Below are 23,624 nucleotides of genomic sequence, written 5' to 3' on the forward strand. Positions count from 1 at the left end.
CCCCTTCCATAAGCTACGGGGGTATTAGTCCGGAAATTACATGGAGATTTTCCTGATCTCCTGCCTTAACCCCAGAGTGAGATACTGTCCACATCTCCTCCCCAGAGAAACAGGGCGGCACGGTGGCACAGAGGTTAGCACTGCTGCCTCACAACACCTGGCACTGCTGCCTCACAGCACCAGGGATCCGGGTTCGATTCCCGGCTTGGGTCACTGTGCGGAGTCTGCACGTTCTCCCCATGTCTGCATGGGTTTCCTCCGGGTGCTCCGGTTTTCCTCCCACAGTCCGAAAGACGTGCAGGTTCGGTGCACTAGCCGTGCTAAATTCTCCCTCAGTGTACCCGAACAGGCACCGGACTGTGGCGACTAGGGGATTTTCACAGTAACTTCATTGCAGTGTGAATGGAAGCCTACTTGGGACTAATAAATAAACTTTAAAAACAACTAAAGTGCTTTGGTGACAAGATACTTCTGTCATTGTCAAGGAATTCTGGCAATCATGTGGGGAGGGGTTCAAGCAGTTAAAAGGAAGGGAAGATGTTTCTGCTTGAGAGGGTCAAACCTGGAGGGCCAAACTTGGAGAGTCATAAAAATGAGATGGTCACTAATAAATCCAATAGGGAAGTTCAGGAGCAGTTTCTTCACTCAGAGAATGATTAGAATGTGGAACTCACTACCATGTGGAGTGGCTGAGACAAATAGCATAGGTGCATTCAAGGAGGTTAGATAACCACGTGAGGGAGGAAGGAATAGAAAGGTGTGGGCGAAATCAAATACATGTTATGAGAGGAGACCCAAATGGAGAATAAACCACAACATGAATCCATTGGTCAGAATGGCCTGTTTCTGTGCCTTTTAAAAAATTATTTAATGGGATGTGGACACCGCCAGCATTTATCACCTATCCTTAATTGCCCTTGAACTGAAAACATTAGAGGGCAGTTAAAAGTCAGTCACATTGCTGTGGGGGCTAGAATCACACGTGGGCCACAATGGGTAAGGACAGCAGATTCCCTTCCTTAAGGGCATTGGCGAACCTGTTGGGCCTTTACGGCAACAATGATAGTTTCATGGCCACCATTCCAGAGACACAAATTTGATATTCCAGATTTTATTAATTGAATTTAAATTCTGACAGCTGAGCTGGTGGGTTTTGGACACTCATTCCCAGAACAGGGCGGGCACGGTAGCACAGTGGTTAGCACTGCTGCTTCACAGCTCCAGGGACCTGGGTTCGATTCCCGGCTTGGGTCAATGTCTGTGTGGAGTTTGCACATTCTCCTCGTGTCTGCGTGGGTTTCCTCCGGGTGCTCCGGTTTCCTCCCACAGTCCAAAGATGTGCGGGTTAGGTTGATTGGCCATGCTAAAATTGCCCCTTAGTGTACTGAGATGTGTAGGTTTGAGGGATTAGCGGGTTAATATGTAGGGGTCTGGGTGGGATTGTGGTCGGTGCAGACTCGATGGGCCTAATGACCTCTTTCTGCACTGTAGGGTTTCTATGATTCTATGATCAGCCTGGCCCTCTGAATTATTAACGCAGTGACATTACCCCTGCACAGTTTCACTATAATTTTGCTCACGACTGTTTATGGGTCTTTTTGTGATAATGTGTCACTTTAGGGATAATGCTGATGCATTTTGCAAACTGCTTTTTGGCCGCAGTGCAAAATAGTGCGAGTCATTTGATGGGGCGTCATCCTGAGTTCAGATTTGACTGGGCGAACGCTTGTGTTTATAATTGCGATCTAAACAGACTTTAACTGTGCTGCGCAGATAAATTTAAACACTGCGTTTATCAGAGATTAATTCCGGTGATGTGCAAGCTGAAAGGGGAAACTTAATTTGCAAAAAACAAGTGCAATGTGTTCACTTCTCTGACAGCTGCAGAAATCCTTGTCTCAAAATAAACAACAAACAACCTCTTTTTGATTTAGCAGGAACGCCATGCTGATTGCCAAAGGCTATGCAATATGTTGAAAGAATGGCAGAATCTTACTGACATATCGGACTGTCTGCCAAGGACTTGTCACAAAGTGTATCAGAGGGAAATGGTTCTCTTAAATACAGTCTGCTGAGGAAACAAAACAAAACGGGTTGGAAACTGAAATGAAGGCTCAGATAAATTAATGAAAAGCTCCGCTGGCAATATCCTAACTCTCGCCAAATCCTGTTCACCCATCAGCACTACACTAGTTGACCTACATTAGTTCCTAGCCTGGCAACGCCTCAATTTTGAAATTTCTTATCCTTGTTTTTAAACTCACTCCAGGGACCCATCCATCCGTCTCTCACTCTATAACCTCCTCTAGCTCTCCTGCCAAGGTCTTTTTTGTTTTTTTATTTATTAGTATCACAAGTAGGCTTACATTAACACTGCGATGAAGTTACTGTGAAAATCCCCCAGTCGCCGCACTCTACAGCGCCTGTTCGGGTACACTGAGGGAGAATTCAGCATGGCCAATGCACCTAACCGGCACGTCTTTGGACTGTTGGAGGAAACCAGAGCACCCAGAGGAAACCCACACAGACATTGGGACAACATGCAGACTCCGCACAGACAGTGACCCAAGCTGGGGATTGAACCCGGATCCCTGGCGCTGTGAGGCAGTAGTGCTAACGACTGTGCCACCGTGCTACCCTATAACTTCAATCTCAAGCTCAACCCTGATTACTTTTGCTCCACCGTTAGTGGGCGTGTCTTCACCTGCCTATGCCCTAAGCTCTGGGATTCCCCCACTCATCCTCGCTGCCTTGCTAGCTTCCTTTTAGCCTGAAAATCTAACTCCGGCCAAGCTTTAGCCCATCTGTAGTGAAAACCTTCTTATAGGGATCGGTGTCAAATCCTGTTTGATAATGCTCCTGTGACATTCCTAGAGATGTTTTAAAGGAAGCATTTGAAAGACTTTTGTGATCACCGGATGTCCCAAAGTGATTTGCAACCAATCTTTGAGGTGCAAGTCACTGTTGTTATGTCGCAACACGTGGCAGCCAATTTACTCACAGCAAACTCCATGAACAGCGATGCAATGTTGAGGAACAAATGTTTGGCAGGGCATCGGAGAGCCCTTGGCTTGCTGCAATGCTCCATGAAAGCTCAATGCAAATTGGAGGAACAGCTCTTCATTTTCCAGCAAAACACGTTACAGCCCTCAGGACTCAACATTGAGTTATTTGGACTTGACCTTTCTCCTCCAGCCTAACCTTTATTTTTATATATCCCAAATATTTTTTGTCCCAATGCAAAAACCCTCCCTCCCCCTCCCCCACCGGGCCATCTGTCACTTGGTTCTTAACTTTTGCCACATCTTTGATTGTAATCTCTCTCAGCTCCCACTAATCACTGACCTAGATTCTGTTCCAGCTGTTCTACCCCCTCTTATAGAGTGTATAATCCAACATGTTTCCCCCTCTCTTCAGCTCTGAAGAAGAGTCATACGGATATTGGGTGGACTTTTCCAAATTAATGGCAAAAGTGTCAGGTTTTGACTGAACATTGACGTGTTTCTCACCAGCAAAACGACTAGGTTTTCGCTTTAGACATTCTGACACTTTGTCAATAAAAAAGCATGTTTTGCGCTGTCAATCTGGCAGGGTGCGGCCTGATAGAGCCAACAATCCAGGCTCCACAGGGATCAGGGCGCCATTTTTTAATGGGTATCTCGATCTCAAAGTAAAAGTAAAGGCCTTCCCCCCACCATCGCAGGCATCGGGCCTTCAGTTCAGTGCTGCCACCCTCACCATCGCCGGCGTCAGGACATCATTCACCACCCTCCCCTCCCCCAACCCCCCACCATCGCCTGAATCCCCACGTCATGGGAACCCCCACAATGAGTGCACTGCCCAGCCATGTCCCTCACCACCGGGGGCTATACACACCTCCGAGCCTCTGGCATGGTCATCAACAGCCTGGTTTCCGTTTCTAGGAACCAGCAATGATTCCCACGGGTGCGAAATCAGGGGAACATCTGGCGACCCTGGAAGCAACAGTGTTAAGCTATATCATAATATTTTCATGGTAGTCCAGTTCACGCCCTCCCCACTGCCACCACGTGTGTTGGGAAGGGTTTGCAGGTTGATAATCCACCTGCTTGGCTGAGTTATGAGTGCACCTTCCTTGACCATCAAGTCCTGGGAAGCTGAAGCTTCTGGCTCAGAGTCAGGGATGCTGCCCATTATGCCACAACTTATCGTTCTGCTAGATCTCCCAGAATAGACTCATACAATGCAGAACGATGTCAGTGAATTGAAAGGAATGATAACTTGTTGCACAAATGAAGTCCTGCGTAATATTCTAGAATCTGAAACTACTCGGAACACAAATGGATTAACTTTGAAACAAACATAATACTCAATTAATTCATCATTTCATTCTTGAAAGAAATCTGTGGACCGGCTATGGCGCAAGACAGTTTCAAAAGGTAGGAACACAAAGCATGTTGTTCTCTGCTGATGTGCACGTGAGGGTGAGATCACCCAGTCCAAACAACTATCACCAGTGACAGTGAATGCAGAAGCTGAGGACGTGTGCCAGAAAAGTAACATCTGCACTATGTCTTCAGGAAGTGAAACATTCCAAGGCTTGGCTTAGCCCAAACAGATGAAAGCATTGTTGAAGGGAGCTGTGGAAATTTTGGGACCTTGGGCTCAAAGCCTTTGCTCAATTACAGAATCCCCACAGTGCAGAAGGAGGCCAGTCGGCCCATCGAGTCTGCACCGACCATAATCCCACCCAGGCCCTACCCCTGTAACCCCACATATTTACCCTGCTAATCCCCTGACACTCAGGTCAATTTATGTTTCTGTGCTCCAGTTATCCCTTCCTCATTGTGCACCTACAGCAACAGATACCTGCAATTAGAATCATAGAATCCTTACAGTGCAGGAGGCCCATCGAGCCTGCATCGACTCTCTGACAGTGCGTCTTACTCAGGCCCACCCCCTTGCCCTATCCCTGTAACCCCACCCCAATCCATGTAACCTGCACATTTTGGGTCACTAAGGGGCAGTTTTGCATAGCCTATCCACCTAACCTGCACATCTTTGGAGTGTGGGAGGAAGCTGGAGCACCCGGAGGAAACCCACAAAGACACGAGGAGAATGTGCAAACTCCATGCAAACAATCACCCAAGCCGGGAATCAATACCGGGTTCCTGGCATGTGCGACAGCAGTGCTAACCACTGTGCCGCCCCTTACGTTCAGAATGATAGAGGGCTGAGTGAGTAATGGGCCTATCAGTTTATTGCTAAAAGGATGGCAAAAGCCATTAAAAAAAAGCCATTTAAAAAAAGCCATTACAAGAACCTTTAAGTAGCTAGATCCACAGAATCATAGAGTGTGCAAAGAAGCCATTCAGTTCTTAACGCCTTGAAAGAGCCTCGGTCTCCTTTCATGAACCTATCTTTTTCAATGATTTATCTAATTGCCTTTTAAAGTTTATGATTGAATCTGCTTCCACCATCTTTTCATACAGAGCACCCCCACATCATAACAACTAGCTTTGAGAAGTGAAACCTCTCTTCCCATTTTGGCCTCTTTCATTGTCTCCCACTTCCATTGCCTGAACATTGGGGGCCGTGTCATTAGCTGCCTGGACCCCCAAGCTCCACACCTTCTCCATCAATTTGATTCAAAATGTTAAAAACCCCAGGCACAGTCCAAAGATGAGCAGGTTAGGTTGACTGGCTATGCTAAATTGGCCCTTCGTGTCAGGTGGATTATCAGGGTAAATACATGGGGTTACAGAGTTAGAGCCTGGGTGGGATTGTTGTCGGGTCAGGCTCAATGGGCCAAATGGCTTCCTTCTGAACTGTAGGGATTCTATGAAACCCACGCAGACATGGGAAGAACGTGCAAACTCCACACATTCATGCAAGGCCGGAATTGAGACAGCAGTGCTAACCCCTGTGCCAGGACTTGTTTGGGAAAGACCAGATGAAAGCAGGTGGGTGTGTTAGATTTGTAGTTATGTTACTGGATTGTGTAATTCTAATTTCTCAACCTATTGTTCAAAACCCAAATGTTTCATCAACACTCTTTCAGGGAAGGAAAGCTGCCACCCTTACCTGGGTTTCCTACATTTGGTTCCAATCCCACATGATCCTCTGAACTAGCCTTGCAAGCCATTCAATTGCATTTGGAGAAGGGCAGCTTGGGGTGGACAATAAGTATCAGCTTTGCCAGTGATGCACACATCACAGGAATGAATAAATGATAAGGGGATTGAATTCCAGCTTGGAAATATATTGTCATATCATCATCATTGCAGGGACAAAATCCTGGAACTCCTTCCTAACAGCATTGTGGGTGTACTACACTACATGGACTGCAGCAGTTCAAGAAGATGCCACATCTCCACCTTTTCAAGGGCAATTCGGAATGGGTAATAAATGCCAGCTTTGGCAACAAAGCTAACAGCCCATAAATTAATAATTAAACAAGAAGGTGTTTTTTTTTCCCTCGTTATTCTCTCATGGGATGTGGGCATCGCTGGCAAAGCCAGCATTTCTTGCCAATTTCCCTTGAATTGAGTGGCTTACCAGCCCATTTCAGAGGGTAGTTAAGAGACAACCATGTTGCCTGGGTCTGGACTGACATGTAAGCCAGACTGGGTAAGGGTGGCAGATTTCCTTCCCTAAAGGGCATTAATGAACCAGATGAGTTTTTACAACAACCAATGATGGTCATCATGGTCACCATTACCGAAACCAACTTCACATTCCAGATTTATTAATTGAATTTAAGCTAAGGTTAAGTTTATGTATTCGTGTCACAAGTAGGCTTACATTAACACTGCATTGAAGTTACTGTGAAAATCCCCTCGTCGCCACACTCTGGCGCCTGTTCGAGTACAGTGAGGGAGAATTTAGCATGGCCAATGCACCTAACCAGTATGTCTTTTGGACTGTGGGAGGAAATCGGAGCACCCGGAGAAAACCCACACAGACATGGGGAGAATGTACAGACTCTGCACAGATAGTGACCCAAGATGTGAATTGAACCCGGTCCCCGACGTTGTGGTGCCGCAGTGCTAACCACTGTGCCACCGTGCTGCCCTGGTGGTATTTGAACCTATGATCCCAGAGAATTAGCCTGGGCCTCTAGATTACCAGCCCAGGAACATTACTGTACCTCCCTAAAACTTTCTGTGGATATTCTTGGATGATTCCCAATTTACAACCTCATTCCAGAGTATTGCTTAATTCTGAGACACGCTATGAAACAGAAGACAGGAGCAAGCTGATTTTGCCATACTGCTTGCAGTTTTGTAAACTGTTTACTTGAAAGGGTAGTGGCTGGCTAGCAACAAGTGAAACCTCCAGAACATGGAAGGGCCTCAAATAGCAGACAGCTGCACAATCCAACATTCCTTTCTGCTATTTGATAACAGCTCCAAGTGCAGTTCACTTAACTTTCACCTGACACATAAAACTTGCAGTCACAATAGGAGGGGGGGGGGGGGGGGGGAGGGGGGAGAGGAAAGAGTACCTTCCAGGGGATTGTAGTGCCCTCAGCAGGATGTACCAGCAACTTCTCTGCCCAGGTGCTTCATTAGGGGAACTTGTAAAGAAACCCTTGCATTTTTATAGCTTCTGGAGGGAGGCGATAGTATTATCGCTAGACTATTAATTCAGAAACTCAGCTAATGTTCTGGGGACCCGGGTTTGAATCCTGCCACAGCAGATGGTGGAATTTGAATTCCGTTAAAAAAATCTGGAATTAAGAATTCACTGATGACCATGAAACCCTTGTTGATTGTTGGAAAAACCCATCTGCTTCCCTTTAGGGATGGAAATCTGCCGTCCTTACCTGGTCTGGCCTACATGCGACTCCAGAGCCACAGCAATGTGGTTGACTCTCAACTGCCCTCCAAAGGTCACTAGGGATGGGCAATAAATGCTGGCCCAGCCGGCGATGCCCATGTCCCACAAGTGAATAAAAAAAAGCTTTCACGGTCACTGGATGTCCCAAAGCACTCTATCGCCAATGAGGTAGTTTTGAAGTGCACTCACAGTTGCACTGTAGGAAGTGCAGCCAATTTGTGAACAGCAAGCTCCCACAAACAATAGAGTTATAGAAACCCTACAGTGCAGCAGGAGGCCACTCGGCCCATCGAGTCTGCACTGACAATAATCCCACCTAGGCCCTATCCCTGTAACCACACACACTCACCCCGCTAATCCCCTAACCCACGCATCCCGGGACACTAAGGGGCAATTTAGCATGGCCAATCCACCTAACCCGCACATCTTTGGCCTGTGGGAGGAAACTGGAGCACCCGGAGGGAACCCACACAGACACGGCGAGAATGTACAGACTCTGCTCTGATAGTGACCCGAGGTCAGGTCCCTGGCGCTGTGAGGCAGCAGTACTAACCACTGTGCCACCATGCCACCCATAATGATGATTGCGATGATTGAAGGATAAATACTAGCCAGGACACCAGGGAAATTTCTCTGAAATTGTCCATGGGATCATTTATACCCACCCAAGAGAGTAGACAGTGAGGGTGAGTTTAACAATACACCGACCAGAGCTGGTCTCCCTCACTGAACTATCACCTTGGTCCTGGAGTGGGGTTTTGAACCCACAAAGTTCAAACTGAAGGGGTGAGTGCGATACCTATTGAGCCATGGTTGACACTGCCTTCTTGTCATGCAACAGGAGACGTGTATTGTCTGAATGCACTTGCCTTTCTCCACATACTTAATTCCAGTACAGCGATTAAATAGCAATTCAAAAGCCCTTAAGAAACTTGCTGCAACATTTGGCATTGTGTTAAAAAGTGACGTTCACAGGCTGTTTCAAATGGACTTCAGCCATTGAACATTTCTCTGCCATGGAAGTGTGTCCCATTGTTCTTTCTCTTTCACACCAACTTTATCTCAATACTGGATTAGTGGGTAGCACTCTCGCCTCTGAGTCAAACAGTCCACGATTCAAGTCTTAATCCAAGACTGAAAAGTCCAGGCTGACACTCCAGTGAGGGAATTCTTTCCTGGGATGTGGGCATCACTGGCAAAGTCAGCATTTGTTGTCCATCCCTAGTTACCCTTGAATTGAGTGGATTGTTAAGCCATTTCACAGGACATTTACACATAGAACACGTAGAATCCCTACAGTGCAGAAGGAGGCCACTCGGCCCCTCAAATCCACACTGACTCTCCGACAGAGTATCTTAGATAGGCCCATCCCCCCCACTATCCTCATAAACCCACACATTTAGCATGGCCAATCCACCTAACCTGTACATCTTTGGACACTTAGGGGCAATTTAACATGGCTAATCCACCTAACCCCCACATCTTTGGATTGTGGGAGGAACCAAGAGCACCCGGAGGAAATGCACGCAGACACGGGGAGAATGTGCAGATTCCACTCAGACAGACACCTAAGGCCAGAATCAAACCCGGGTCCCTGGCGCTGTAAGGCAGCAGTACAAACCACTGTGTCACCCATATATTCAGCCACATTGCTGTGGATCTGGAGTCATGTGTAAGTCAGACCAGGTAAGGATGGCAGATTTCCTTCCCTAAAGGGCATTAGTGAACTCGTGAACACAATGGGTTTTTTTACATTTGATGACAGTTTCATGGTCACCAGTACTGAGATTATTCTTCCCCGCTGTCATCAAGACTTTTGAATGGACCTACCTCGTATTAAGTTGATCTTTCTCTCCACCCTAGCTATGATTGTAACACCACATTCTGCACTCTCTCCTTCTCTATGAACGGTATGCTTTGTCTCTGTAGCACGTAAGAAACAATACTTTTCACTGTATACAAATACATGTGACAATAATAACTCAAATCAATCAAATATATTAAAGATTTTATTCACTGCATTTGAATTCCACCAGGATTTGAACCCATGTCCCCAGGACTTTGGCCTCTAGATTACTACTTCCATGACATTACCCCCAATCCATCACGCAAACCAGCCTCCCATCCATTGACTCTGTCTACACTTCCCGCTGCCTCGGAAAAGCAGCCAGCATAATTAAGGACCCCACGCACCCCGGACATTCTCTCTTCCACCTTCTTCCGTCGGGAAAATGATACAAAAGTCTGAGGTCACGTACCGACCGACTCAAGAACAGCTTCTTCCCTACTGCTGTCAGACTTTTGAATGGACCTACCTTGCATTAAGTTGATCTTTCTCTACACCCTCGCTATGACTGTAACACTATATTCTGCACTCTCTCGTTTCCTTCTCTATGAACGGTATGCTTTGTCTGTATAGCATGCAAGAAACAATACTTTTCACTGCATATTAATACATGTGACAATAATAAATCAAATCAAAATCTAATTTTCCCTTCCGGCTGCATGATTAGAGGTGCTCTCTTTTAGATGGGATGTGAAAGCTTAACCTTCAGGCTAGAACCACAGGTCGGATTTCATGAAAGGTCTGGATAGAGTAGATATAGAGCAACTGTCCATATTGTTAGAGGGGTCGAGAACAAGATGACACCGGTTTAAAAGATTGATAAGAGAATCAGAGGTGACTCGAGGAAAAACATTTTTATGCAGCAAGTGGTTAGGAACTGGAATGCATTGCCCAATAGTGTTATCGCGGCTTTCAAAAACAAACCGGATAAAAACCTGAAGAGAAATTATTAGCAGGGCCGGGGGAGTGGGACTAGCAAAACTGCTCTTGTGAAGAGCCAGTACAGAGGGTGAATGGCCTCCTCTGTTCTGTAACCATTCTGACACCCGCTTCAGAGTGAGTTACATTGGGGCAACTCACCCAATGATTCGCTGCACCTCACTTTCATGATTCATCAGGCCACCTCAATCCCTGCAACAAAACACAGACAGATGCTGCTTGATACACATTAACATGGCACAGTGGAAAATGATTGAATCATAGAAGCCCTACAGTGCAGAAGGAGGCCATTCGGCCCATCGAGTCTGCACCGACAACAATCACACCCAGGCCCTCTGCCCACAACCGCACGAATTTACCCCACTAATCTCTCTCACCTACACATCCCGGGGCACTAAGGGGCAATTTAGCATGGACAATCAACCTAACCTACACATCTTTGGACCATGGGAGGAAACCGGGGCATCCAGAGGAAACCCACGCAGGCACAAGGAGAACGTGCAAATCCTACAGATTGTTAAAGCACAAATAACAGAAAACGATTGTTAAGCCTTCGAAAGTTACAAGTTTATTGAACCTTTGTGGATGAACAATATTTTGCACATTCCCACGCTGATCAAATATGATTAATATATTTTATACTTGTTATCATCGTTCGAAGGAACAGTCTGCACCATGATCTGTTCAATAGATAGTGTGTGGTTGTCAGAGACAGTTCATCACATTCTCTTCCTCTTGTGCTAAGAGTTCATTCTTGAGCATTATTTCCTATTTGAGAGGCTCTGCAGAATCACCATTTCCAGTATCAATGATTTCCCTTTGTGCCAATCTCTCTCTGCTGCATTCCTGTCGTCCTCGCTGCTCTGTGTTGCCCTTTGGGGGAGGGGTGGGGGGGGGGTCTTTGCATATCTCAAATACCCGAAATGCTGTTTCTTGGAAGGATTACTTGCGTCTTTCTCTTCTCAGGGGGCAAGGACTGAAACTGGAAACTTTGAATAGTTTTCTTCCAAGTATTATAACTTTGAGCTTCCAAATTGTTGGGCGAATTCTGGAAGAGTATAGACCTCGCCACATCCGACGGTCGGAGTCATGCTGATAAAATCATCGATGTTCATCTTTGCCTCTAAATTTGAACCAGAGTCACAACAGGTTAAATGAAATGTGTTTTTTTTTTTAACAACAAGGCACCAAAATATTGAACAATCATCTTACTGACTCTCTTACCAAAAACCTTCATAATTTTGCACACTTTATTAAATCTCCCCTTGCCCCAAGGATTAAAGATTTTATTCCAAAATATGAAATATGAACCCTTTGCCCCATTGATATATCCGCTCATGGAACTATAACATCGCCACAAGAACACACCATCAAACATCCTGGGGGAATCACGACTGAGCAAAAACTAAATTGGACCATCTACACAAATACTGTGGCTATAAGAGCATGATGTGGAGATGCCGGCGTTGGACTGGGGTAAACACAGTAAGAAGTCTCACAACACCAGGTTAAAGTCCAACAGGTTTATTTGGTAGCAAATACCATTAGCTTTCGGAGCACTGCTCCTTCGTCAGATGGAGTGGAAATCTGCTCTCAAACAGGGCACAGAGACACAAAATCAAGTTACAGAATACTGATTAGAATGCGAATCCCTACAGCCAACCAGAACGGATGCCACCATCTCACGTGAGAACACCATCTACCAGGTACACGGTACCTACTCTTGCAACTCGGCCAACGTTATCTACCTGATACGCTGCAGGAAAGGATGTCCCGAGGCATGGTACATTGGGGAAACCATGCAGACAAGGAATGAATGAACACCGCTCAACAATCACCAGGCAAGACTGTTCTCTTCCTGTGGGGGAGCACTTCAGCGGTCACGGGCATTCAGCCTCTGATCTTCGGGTAAGCATTCTCCAAGGCAGCCTTCACAACACACGACAGCACAGAGTCGCTGAGCAGAAACTGATAGCCAAGTTCCCCACACACGAGGATGGCCTAAACCAGGATGTTGGATTTATGTCACACTATCAGTAACCCCGACAGCTTGCCTCCTGGACTTGCTGGCTGTCCTGTCTGGAGACAATACACATCTCTTTAACCTGTGCTTAATGCTCCCTCCACTCATATTGTCTGTATCTTAAGATCTGGTTGGCTGTAGGGATTCGCATTCTAATCAGTATTCTGTAACTTGATTTTGTCTCTCTGTGCCCTGTTTGAGAGCAGATTTCCACTCCATCTGACGAAGGAGCAGCGCTCCGAAAGCTAATGGTATTTGCTACCAAATAAACCTGTTGGACTTTAACCTGGTGTTGTTAAAACTCTTACTATAAGAGCAGGCCAGACATTGGGAATTCTGTAGTGTGTAACTCACCTGACTCCCCAAAGCCTATCCATGACCTACAAGGCGCAAGTCAGGATGGAATACTCCCCACTTGCCTGGATGGGTGCAGCTCCAAAAACACTCAAGCAGCTTGACACCATCCAGGTCATAGCGGCCCGCTTGATTGGCACCCCATCCACCACCATTAACATTCACACCCTCCACCATTGGCACACAGTGGCTGCAGTGTATACCATCCAAAAGATGCACTGCAGCAACTCAGTCAGGCTCCTTCGACAGCACCTTTCAAACCCGCGATCTCTACAATCTGGAAGAGCAAGAACAGCAGATGCAAGAGAATGCCACAACCTGCAGGTTCCCTTCTAAGCTAAACACCAGCCCGACTTGGAAATATATTTCCGTTCCTTCACTGTGGTTGGGTCAAAATCCTGGAACTCCCTCCCTAACAGCACTGTGGGTGTACCCATGCCAAATTGATTGCAGCGGTTTGAGGCAGCTCACCACCATCTTCCCTGGGGCAATTAGGGATGGGTATAAAAGGTGGTCTTATCAGCGATGCCCTCAACCCAAGAACCAATATGATTACAGCGCCTCAAGGACATGTCAGTTTACACACGAGCCAGTGAAATTATATCCGAAAACACGGATTATCTGGTTTTGAGGCACTGTGTTGTAAAATTCCAAACACGTCTTGTTTCACTGACCTGCTGTTTGAATACATGGATACGGTGGAGGAGTCATACGCCACATTCCATTAGCATCTTTCATATGGGAGCGATCAGAAGCAAATGTCTTCAGGTACAGATCTGCTCTTACCACTCTCATTTTTCTAAACAAAAACAACATTATGATTTGTTGAATTATATTTCTCCTGCCTTTTTTTATCCCGCCCCAATCTTTTCCGATCAATATTTCCTTTTGTCGGATCATAGGTCGGGACAACTCTCGGCAGAAGGAAACTAGCTGCTATTTCCGCGTTCATTCATTGGGAATGATGTTAAAAAAGATGGTGCAACAGACTTCATCAGAATCAAATTGGATGTCCAGCTACAGACATGCACTGATATGGTTGTGGAGGAGTACAGTCCATTACATTCTTTAGCCTCGCCGCAGGAGGTGGCACTCTTGGGAGGGGAATAAAACGTAGTAAGAATTTGGGTGGTGTGGAGGGGCAGCAGGAAAGTGGAAAAATAAGATTGATAGTTAGAGAACACATGGAGACTGGGAATAGGAGCAGGAGCTGGCCATTTGGCCCATCGAGCCTGCTCTGTCATTCAATACAATCATTGCCGATCTTGAACTTCAACTCTAGTTTCTTACCTGCTCCCCATATCCCTTAATTCCCTGAGAGTGGTTAGCACTGCTGCCTCACAGCGCCAGGGACCTGGGTTCAATTCCCGGCTTGGGTCACTCTCTGTGACTCTCTCCTCATAAGCTACACCCCTCATCACTCCGGAGTCTGCACCTTCTCCCCGTATCTGCATGGGTTTCCTCTGGGTGCTCCAGTTTCCTCCCACAGTCCGACAGACGTGCTGGTTAGATGCATTGGCCATGCCAAATTCTCCCTTAGTGTACCCGGAGTGTGGCGACTAGGGGATTTTCACAGTAACTTCATTGCAGTGTTAATGTATGCCTACTTGTGACACTAATAAACTTTAAACTTTAGATCTAAAAATCTGTCGAAAGTTCACATAATAGAAAGATGGCAGAAGCTGTTGCTCATTGGAGGTAGTCCTGTTTTCCTTCTTTTCCTCACCTCCCTCTTTTCACCAGTTTTTTCCTTCTTTCTATCTCATTGTTCACTCAAACCCATGTCAGGTCTGGCTCATTAGGTAGCATGCTTACCTCCCAGATTGAAAGTTCTGGGTTCAAGTCCCACTCCAGAGGCTGGAGTACATAAATCAAGGCTGACCATCCCAGTGTCGTACTGAGGGAGTGCTGCACTGGTAGAGGTGCCATAGATTGGATGGGACATAAACCAAGGCCGTGCCTTGTCTCTCAGGTGTAAACGATTCCGCTAGGAGAAGAAGAGCAGGGGTGGTATTTCCAGCATCCTGTTTTCCCTCAAACAAGATTATCTGATAATTTATCACAATTTTATTTGTGGGAGCTTGCTGTGATCAGATTCGCTGTTGTAATGCAGGAAATGCATCAGCGACTGCACTTCAAAAAGTAGTTTATTGATTGTGAAGTGCTTTTAGCCATATTCATTTGTTAAAGGTGCTATTTTAAGGCAAGTCTTCTTTTGTCATGATTCTTTTTTTTTCTAATTTTCTCTCCTCCTCCTGACTCCTTGCTGAGCTTTTAGTTGAGTTTATTTATTAGTGTCACAAGTGGGCAAATGTTGAAGTGGAAACTTTCCTGCTTCTTGACTGTGATAGAAAGACTCAACAAAATTCGTTTCGACTTAATAACATAAGAACATAAGAAATAGGAGCAGGAGTAGGCCATCTAGCCCCTCGAGCCTGCCCCGCCATTCAACAAGATCATGGCTGATCTGAAGCGAATCAGTTCCACTTACCCGCCTGCTCCCCATATCCCTTAATTCCCTTATCGATCAGAAATCTATCTACCCGTGATTTAAACATATTCAACGAGGTAGCCTCCACCACTTCAATGAGCAGAGAATTCCAGAGATTCACTACCCTCTGAGAGAAGAAGTTCCCCCTCAACTCTGTTCTGAACCGGCCCCCACTTATTTTGAGGCTGTGCCCTCTAGTTCTGGTTTCCCTTCTAAGTGGGAAGAATCTCTCTACCTCTACCCTATCCAGCCCCTTCATTATCTTATATGTCTCTATAAGATCACCCCTCAGCCTTCTAAACTCCAACGAGTATAGACCCAATCTGTTCAATCTCTCCTTATAAGCTACATCCCTCATCTCCAGTATCAACCTGGTGAACTTTGTCTTTATTTACGAAAGACTGCATGCAGTTTTGGCTGAAACTTGAGTTGAGAGAGCAGTTGGTACAACTTGCTAATTCCTCCTCAAGTCCGCAATTGCACAAAGAATCAGTTCAGTATTTATACATAATCATTATCAGTTTGCGTGACCAGAGCATATTCAGGAATTCGATTAGTAATAGAATCATAAGCAATGTCATTAATCATGTCATAACTTGCTGACCTCCTAGAACTCTTTGTCTCATCATTCATACCCTTATTTTGTCCTTTGATGTAACAGAAGAAGGTCGGTGACTCCTTCATCCCTGACCTTATCTTGTCTTATTCATACAGTCTTAAAGTTATGCGGAGTCAGCCTTGCTTATATTGTACCAAATAGCTGACCAATTTTCCCATCATGCTGTTCCTTAGTTCGTACAACTTCACGGCATTAACACTGCAATGAAGTTACTGTGAAAATCCCCTAGTCATCATACTCCGGCGCCTGTTCAGGTACACTGAGGGAGAATTTACCATGGTCAATGCACCTAACTAGTACATCTTTGGACTGTGGGAGGAAACGAAACACCCGGAGGAAACCCACGCAGATGCAGGGAGAACGTGCAAACTCCACACAGTTACCCAAGCCGGGAATCGAACCCAGTCCCCTGGCGCTGTGAGGCAGTAGTGCTAACCACTGTGCCACCATGCCGGGCTATGGATTGATGGTTTACGGCAAGAGGTGTCCTACAGTATTCTCTAGGAGTAGCCATTCTTTCACATGGGGGGCCTAGAACTTAAACCCTGGTTAGTTATTTGGTTGTGGGTCACCTAGCATGCAAGCACCACCCTGTCCTTGCTCAAAGAAACAGAAGGAAGCCATTTAGCCCATCAAACCTGCTTCATCATTCAGTAAGATCATGGCTGATTTGAGACGTAACTATACATTCCCCACTTTTCCCCATTTCCCTTAATACCTTAGATTGATAAGAAACTATCAATCTCAGATTTTAAATATACATTGATCTAGCTGGCTGGCTGCAGAAGAGAGAGTTCCAAACCTCTACCTTCCTTTTCATGTAAAAATGTTTCCTAATCTGACTCCTGCAAGGTCTGCCTCTAATTCTTTAGACCACAATCTCTAACTCTCCTCTTTCGATTATGGAACTTCCCAGCTGATTCTCTCCATAGTTAGAAAAGGTTTATAAAGTTCACCCATTACATTCTGGACACAGAAAAAGTCGTGAAGAATTAATTGGAGGAACAGCTCTCAACCAACCGCTGGCTCACCTTCGAAACGCGGGTCTGATGAGATCCTCAGATCTGAAGGCTTCTCTCACGTAAGTATCGAAGGGACACGGAAATGGAAGTGTTGTATCCAGGTCATAGACCTCACAGTACTCTCCGCCGCAGTCGTGAAGTAGGATAACATGGTAATCCTGATATAAAATAAATTATTCCGATGTTCACACTACAGTATATCAGATTACAAAAGCTATCTTTGCTATTACTCATTTATGAAAAATTATATAGTACTGTAGAAACATAGAAACACAGAAAATAGGAACTGGAGTAGGCCATTCAGTCCTTCAAGCCTGCTCCACCATTCAATATGATCATGGCTGAACCCCTATCTGAACACCATACTCCCACGCTCTCCCCATACTCCTTGAAGTTTTTAAAGTCTAGAAATTTGTTTCCTCCTTAAATATATTCAGTGACTTGGCCTTCTGTGGTAGAGAATACCACAGGTTCACCACCCTCTGAGTGAAGATGTTTCTCCTCATAGAGTCATAGAGGTTTACAGCATGGAAACAGGCCCTTCAGCCCAACTTGTCCATGCCGCCCTTTTTTTTAAACCACTAAGCTGGTCCCAATTGCCCACGTTTGGCCCATATCCCTCTATACCCATCATACCCATGTAACTGTCTAAATACTTTTTAATAGACAAAATTGTACCCACCTTTACTACCACCTCTGGCAGCTTGTTCCAGACACTCACCACCCTCTGTGTGAAAAAATTTCCTCTCTGGACCCTTTGTTATCTCTCCCCTCTCACCTTAAACCTGTGCCCTCTAGTTTTAGACTCCCCTACCTTTGGGAAAAGATGTTGATCTATGCTCCCCATTATTTTATAGACCTCATCTCAGTCCTAATCGGTCTACCCCTGTATCCTGAGACTGTGACCCCTTGTTCTAGACCCCTCTCCCTGCCCCCAAACAAGACAGACGAAACAACATTCCTGCATCCAGTCTGTCCAGACCTGTCAGAATTTATATGTATTAATGAGATCCCCTCTCATCCTTCGAAGTTCCAGTAAATACAAGCCCAGTCAACCCAATCTCTCCTCGTATGATAATCCTGCCATTCCAGGGATCAGACAATTAATTGCTTAACTAAAAGTCACAATTGTTACACAAGCAGAGACATAAATATTGAGTAACAAAGGAATCATTTACCCAGATTACAGGCTGATTGTCACTGCCTGACTGCTGGCTCCAGATGGGCACCTTTGCAGTAACAAAATAAATAAAAACAAAATGCAAGTTAGACAAAAATTAATTCCACAGTTTTTATTCTTTAACGTGACAATTCATCTTTTTTATTACAAAGTTTTTTTTTAAGTTTTAAAGTTTATTTATTAGTGTTACAAGTAGGCTTGCATTAACACTTCAATGAAGTTACTGTGAAAATCCCTGAGTCGCCACACTCCAGCGAGGGAGAATTTAGTATGGCCAACACACCTAACAAGCACATCTATTGGACTGTGGGAGGAAACCGGAGCACCCGGAGGAAACCCACGCAGACACAGGGAGTACATGCAGACTCCTCACAGATAGTGACCCAAGCTGGGAATTGAACCTGGGTCCCTGGCGCTGTGAAGCAGCAATTCTAACCATAGTGCCACTGTGCCGTCCATAATATGGTGATCAGCTCATTCCTACTTGTGGTGATGATGTCTTACAGTTCACTCAGGGAGTCTGAGTTGCTGTGGGCTGCAGACACCTTTCTGTGCTGTAATCAGAAGCTGTGGATAGTGATGGCAGAGGCTCGAACATTCCTTTCATCACACGGCAGACCAGGAATCTCTCTTGCTCTTACTGCCTGCCATTGGTGTGTGTTAAAAGGAGTTTGCAGATCAATACTCACCCTGTTTGGCCGCGTTATGAACGCACCTTCCTTGGCCATCACGTCCTGGGGTGAGACTTGAATCCAGATCTGCTGGTTTAGAGGCAGGGGCGCTAACCAACTGTGCCACAAGGCCTCATTGCTGCTTGGATATTTTCACTAATGCGACTGGGAGAAGAGGGGTTAAGCGGGGGACCCCTCTGCTGGTTTAGTGAGGAGCTGCACTGTACAAGAACGGGTCTTTCAGAACATGCTGCTAACCACTGCCACAGTGCTGCCACATATAGGGAGAATGTGGGGGAATTAGGTGTATCGCTCATGCAGAGAGGCGGTGCTAACACGATGGGATGAAAAGTCTCCTTCTGCGCTGTAACAATTCTGTCTTACAGGCATAAAAGTAATTTTGCAACAGTCTTGTACCTTGGAATAAAAAATGTACATTTTATTTTCAAACTGCACTTACCATCCTTTGATCATTTGATATAAAAACAGTGTACCATTCTTCTAAAGGGAGTTGTCGTCTGTTCTTTATGTATTCACAAAGCTTCCACACATTTTCTTCACTGAAGAACACATTTTAATATTGATGTTAACATTCTTTGCTTAAATATTTGCCATTTCTTTTTCTTTCTAAATCCAACGTTGGAAGTTGAAATGTTCTGGGCAAAGTTCTTCAAGAAAGACATAACCAATCACAGAATCACTACAGTGCAGAAGAGGCCCTTCGGCCCATCGAGTCTGCACCGACACATGAAAGGCCCCAACCTGCCCACCTAATCCCACTTGGCCCATATCCTTGAATGTTATGCTGTGCCAAGTACTCATCCAGCTCCCTTGTAAAGGATGTGAGGCATCCCGCCTCCACCACCCTCCCAGGCAGCGCATTCCAGACTGTCACCACACCCTCTGGGTAAAAAACGTTTTTCCACAAATCCCCCCCTAAACCTCCCACTTTAAACTTGTGTCCCCTCGTAACTGACCCTTCAACTAAGGGGAACAGCTGCTCCCTATCCACCCTGTCCATGCTCCTCATAATCTTGTGCACCTCAATCAGATCGCCCCTCAGTCTTCTCTGCTCCAGAGAAAACAACCCAAGCCTATCCAACCTCTCTTTATAACTTAAATGTTCGATCCCAGGCAGCATCCTGGTGAATCTCCTCTGCACCCCCCTCCAGTGCGTCCACATCCTTCCTAGAATGTGGCGACCAGAACTGCACACAGTGCTCCAGCTGTGGCCTCACCAAAGTTCTATACAACTCCATCATGACCTCTCAGCTTTTGGAATCTATACTCCAACTGACAAAGACAAAGTGTGCCATATGTCCTATTAACCTGCCTTTTCTCCTTCAGAGATCTATGGACAAACACGCCAAGGTCCCTTTGTTCTTCGGGACCTCCTAGTGTCAGACCTTTCAAAGTGTGTCACCCTCACACGTTTCAGGGTTAAATTCCACTCATCCGTCCATTTGACCATCTCGTCTACATCTTTCTGTAACCCAAGACACTCAACCTCACTGTTAACCACCCGGCCAATCTTTGTGTCATCGGCAAACTTACCGATCCTACCCCATAGTCATCTATGTCATTTATATAAATGACAAACAATAGGGGGCCCAACATGGGTCCCTGTGGTACGCTACTGGTCGCTGGCCTCTCGTCAATAAAGACCTTAGAAAGTTTGCCTGGTTATACGAGGGATGAGGGACTTACATTATAAACTGGGGTTGGAAAAATTAGGATTGCTCTCCTTGGAGCAGAAAAGGTTAAATGGTGACTTAATGGAGGTTTTTAAGATAATGAGAGGTTTTGAGAGAATAGGTAGAGAAAGACTGTTCCCTCTGACGAATGGGTCAGTAATCAGAGGTCTTAGTCATAATCATAGAGACATAGAGTTTTTCAGCACAGAAAGAGCCCCTTCGGCCCATCTTGTCTGTGCTGGCCATCAAGTATCTATTCTAATCCCATTTTTTCCAGTACTTGCTCCGTAGCCTTGTATATTACGGCATTTCAAATGCTCATCTAAATGCTTCTTAAATGTTGTGAGGGTTCCCAACTCTACAACTAATTCAGGCAGTGAGTCCCAGATTCCCACCACCCTCTGGGTGAAAAATCTTTTCCTTAAATCCCCCCTAAAGCTCCTGCACCTTAACCTTAAATCTGGTTATTGACCTGATTATTGACCCCTCTAATAAGGGGAAACGTTTCTTCCCATCTACCCTATCCATGTCCCTCATAATTGTGTTCACCTCGATCAGGTCACTCCTTCGCCGCCTCTGCTCCAAGGAAAACAGCCTTGGATTTAAAATTATTAGCAAAGGATCTAGAGGCGAGTTGAGGAGGTATGATTTCGCTCAAGAGAATATTTGGGATCTGGAACACTCTTCCTGAAAAGGCGGTGGAAGCTGAATCCATAAATAATTTTAAAAGGGAGTTGGACAGGTACTTGAGAATGAGGAACTTGGTGGTTTACAGACAAAAAGAACTGGCCTGTAGGACTAAGTACGTCAGCACAGTGGTTAGCGTTGCTGCCTCACAGCGCCAGGGACATAGGTTCAATTCTGGCCTCGGGTCACTGTCTGTGTGTAGTTTCCACATTCTCCCTGTGTCTGCGTGGGTTTTCTCCGGGTGCTCCGGTTTCCTCCCACAGTTCAAAGATGTGTCAGTAAGATTGATTGGCCATGCTAAATTGCCTCTTGGTATCAGGGAGATCAGCAGGGTTAATACATGGGATTACGGGGATAGGGCCTGGGTGGGATTGTGGTCGGTGCAGGCTCGATGGGCCAAATGGCCTCCTTCTGCACTGTAGGGATTCTATGATTCTATACTCTTTCAAACAGGTTGCAAAAGCACAATGGGACAAATAGCCTCCTTCTGTTCTGTAAAATTGCACAAAGTGCAAAGTAGATTTTTGTTCGCTCCCTTTCACAATGGGGTCACACTCATGCCTAATTTCAGACCCCAGAGTTACTGGGTGTCCTATGGCACATCATCCTTGTGGTCAGATTGTCACACTGAACATGGACAATGCCAGCAGCTTACCAAACCTAGGGAGCACATCAGAGCTGAGTGTGTACCAGTCTTTCTACATGTGGAAATCAGACCTGCTGTCTGAAAAGACTCTTAAAGGGGAAAAAAGACCAGGAGTGGTTTTACAAAATCCTACCGCACAGCAGGAAAGTCATTCAGCCCATGTGCTCATGTTAGCTCTTCAGAAAAGCTAGTCAATCAGTCCCACTCCCCTAATAAAAGCAAAATCCATTGACTCCGTCCACACTTCTTGCTGCCTTGGAAAAGCAGCCACCAAGGACCCCATGCACCCTAGACATTCTCTCTTCCACCTTCACCCGTTGGGAAAAAGATACAAAAGTCTGAGGTCACGTACCAACCGACTCAAGAACAGCTTCTTCCCTGCTGTCATCAGACTTTTGAATGGACCTAACTTGCATTAAGTTGATCTTTCTCTACATCCTAGCTCTGCCTGTAACACTACATTCTGCACTCCCCCCTTTACTTCTCCCCTATGTACTCTATGAACGGCGTGTTTTGTCTGTATAGCGTGCAAAAAACAATACTTTTCACTGTATACCAATACAAGTGACAATAATAAATCAAATCAAATAGTGTGGATGCTGGAAATCTGAAATAAAAACAGAAAATGCTGGATAAACTCAACAAGTCTGGCAGCATCTGTGGAGAGAGAAAGTTACTGGTTTGAGTCCATATGATTTTTCTACTGGTAACGTTGAGTCCGATGACCCTTCTACAGTGGGAAGTGCCATATAGACTTGAGACATGAACTCTGTCCATCATGCCACAGGAGCTGCCAGACCTGCTGAGTTTATCCAGCATTTTTTATTTTTATCTCAGTCTCACACCCTTGCTGGTTTCCCATAGCCATGCAGTTTTTTCCCCTTCCCAGTTCCCCTTCAAGTTACCATTGAATCTTCTTCCACCGCCCTTTCTGGCAGCGCATTCCAGATCTCAAAATGGTTTTTGCCCATTTTAAAATTTATTCATTAGTCACAAGTAGGCTTACGTTAACACTGCAATGAAGTTACTGTGAAAAATCCCCTAGTCGCCACACTCCGGCACCTGTTTGGGTACACTGAGGGAGAATTTAGCATGGCCAATGCACCTAACCAGCACGTCTTTCGGACTGTGGGAGGAAACCCACGCAGACAGAGGGAGAACATGCAGACTCCGCACAGATAGTGACCCAAGCCGGGAATCAAACCCGGGTCCCTGGCGCTATGAGACAGCGGTGCTAACCACTGTGCCACCGTGCCATTTTTTAATACTGTCAAAAAAAATGTGGAGCAATGTTTTGTTTTAGGAAAGCTGCATCTTAAGATGTGGGATTTTAACCCAACAACCCATCAGAGATCATCTGTCCTCTGTCAGGCCTGCTTACCAATAACAGCTGGTGTACACACAGTCCTCCTTCAGAATGGCTGGCATCTGCCTTTTACCACCTCCTGGGTCTAACCTCTCAGGGTCTGGGGTACTCATAACAACGTTGCTTCAGAGAAAAAAAAAGAGAAACTAAACTGCTAAACACCTGAATTTTAATTCAAGGGAAGAGAGAATTGCTTCAAAACAAGAAAAGAAAAGCCTCTGGCACAGGAACCAATGTGATTGAAGTGGGTCGGAACCCGTCCAGC

General features: G+C 45.6%; 1 protein-coding gene across 2 annotated transcripts; it reads right to left on the bottom strand.

Annotated features, from left to right (window-relative positions):
• Positions 1-11,153: 11,153 nt before the first annotated feature.
• Positions 11,154-23,624, bottom strand: ntaq1 (N-terminal glutamine amidase 1). Of its 2 annotated transcripts, XM_078217160.1 has the most exons (6): positions 23,375-23,624; positions 19,427-19,526; positions 18,294-18,344; positions 17,125-17,273; positions 13,658-13,782; positions 11,154-11,729 (listed from the first exon to the last, which is right to left on the bottom strand). In XM_078217160.1, the coding sequence occupies exons 1-6, from the start codon at positions 23,470-23,472 to the stop codon at positions 11,620-11,622; spliced, it is 633 nt and encodes a 210-aa protein (XP_078073286.1). In that variant the 5' UTR covers positions 23,473-23,624; the 3' UTR covers positions 11,154-11,619. The 2 variants fall into 2 exon arrangements, with proteins under 2 accessions (XP_078073286.1, XP_078073287.1); XM_078217161.1 differs by lacking the exons at positions 19,427-19,526; positions 23,375-23,624 and adding an exon at positions 18,985-19,150.

This window comes from Mustelus asterias, chromosome 7, assembly GCF_964213995.1.
Source record: "Mustelus asterias chromosome 7, sMusAst1.hap1.1, whole genome shotgun sequence".
NCBI lineage: Eukaryota > Metazoa > Chordata > Chondrichthyes > Carcharhiniformes > Triakidae > Mustelus > Mustelus asterias.

What these genes read in the sequence shown, in the direction of transcription:
- ntaq1 (XM_078217160.1), bottom strand. Translation starts at nt 23,472, where the DNA reads ATGAGTACCCCAGACCCTGAGAGGTTAGACCCAGGAGGTGGTAAAAGG. An exon ending in TATCAAATGATCAAAGGATG is followed by an intron (nt 18,345 to 19,426) that starts GTAAGTGCAGTT and finishes GTTACTGCAAAG; the next exon opens with GTGCCCATCTGGAGCCAGCA. An exon ending in ACAATCAGCCTGTAATCTGG is followed by an intron (nt 17,274 to 18,293) that starts GTAAATGATTCC and finishes ATTTTATATCAG; the next exon opens with GATTACCATGTTATCCTACT.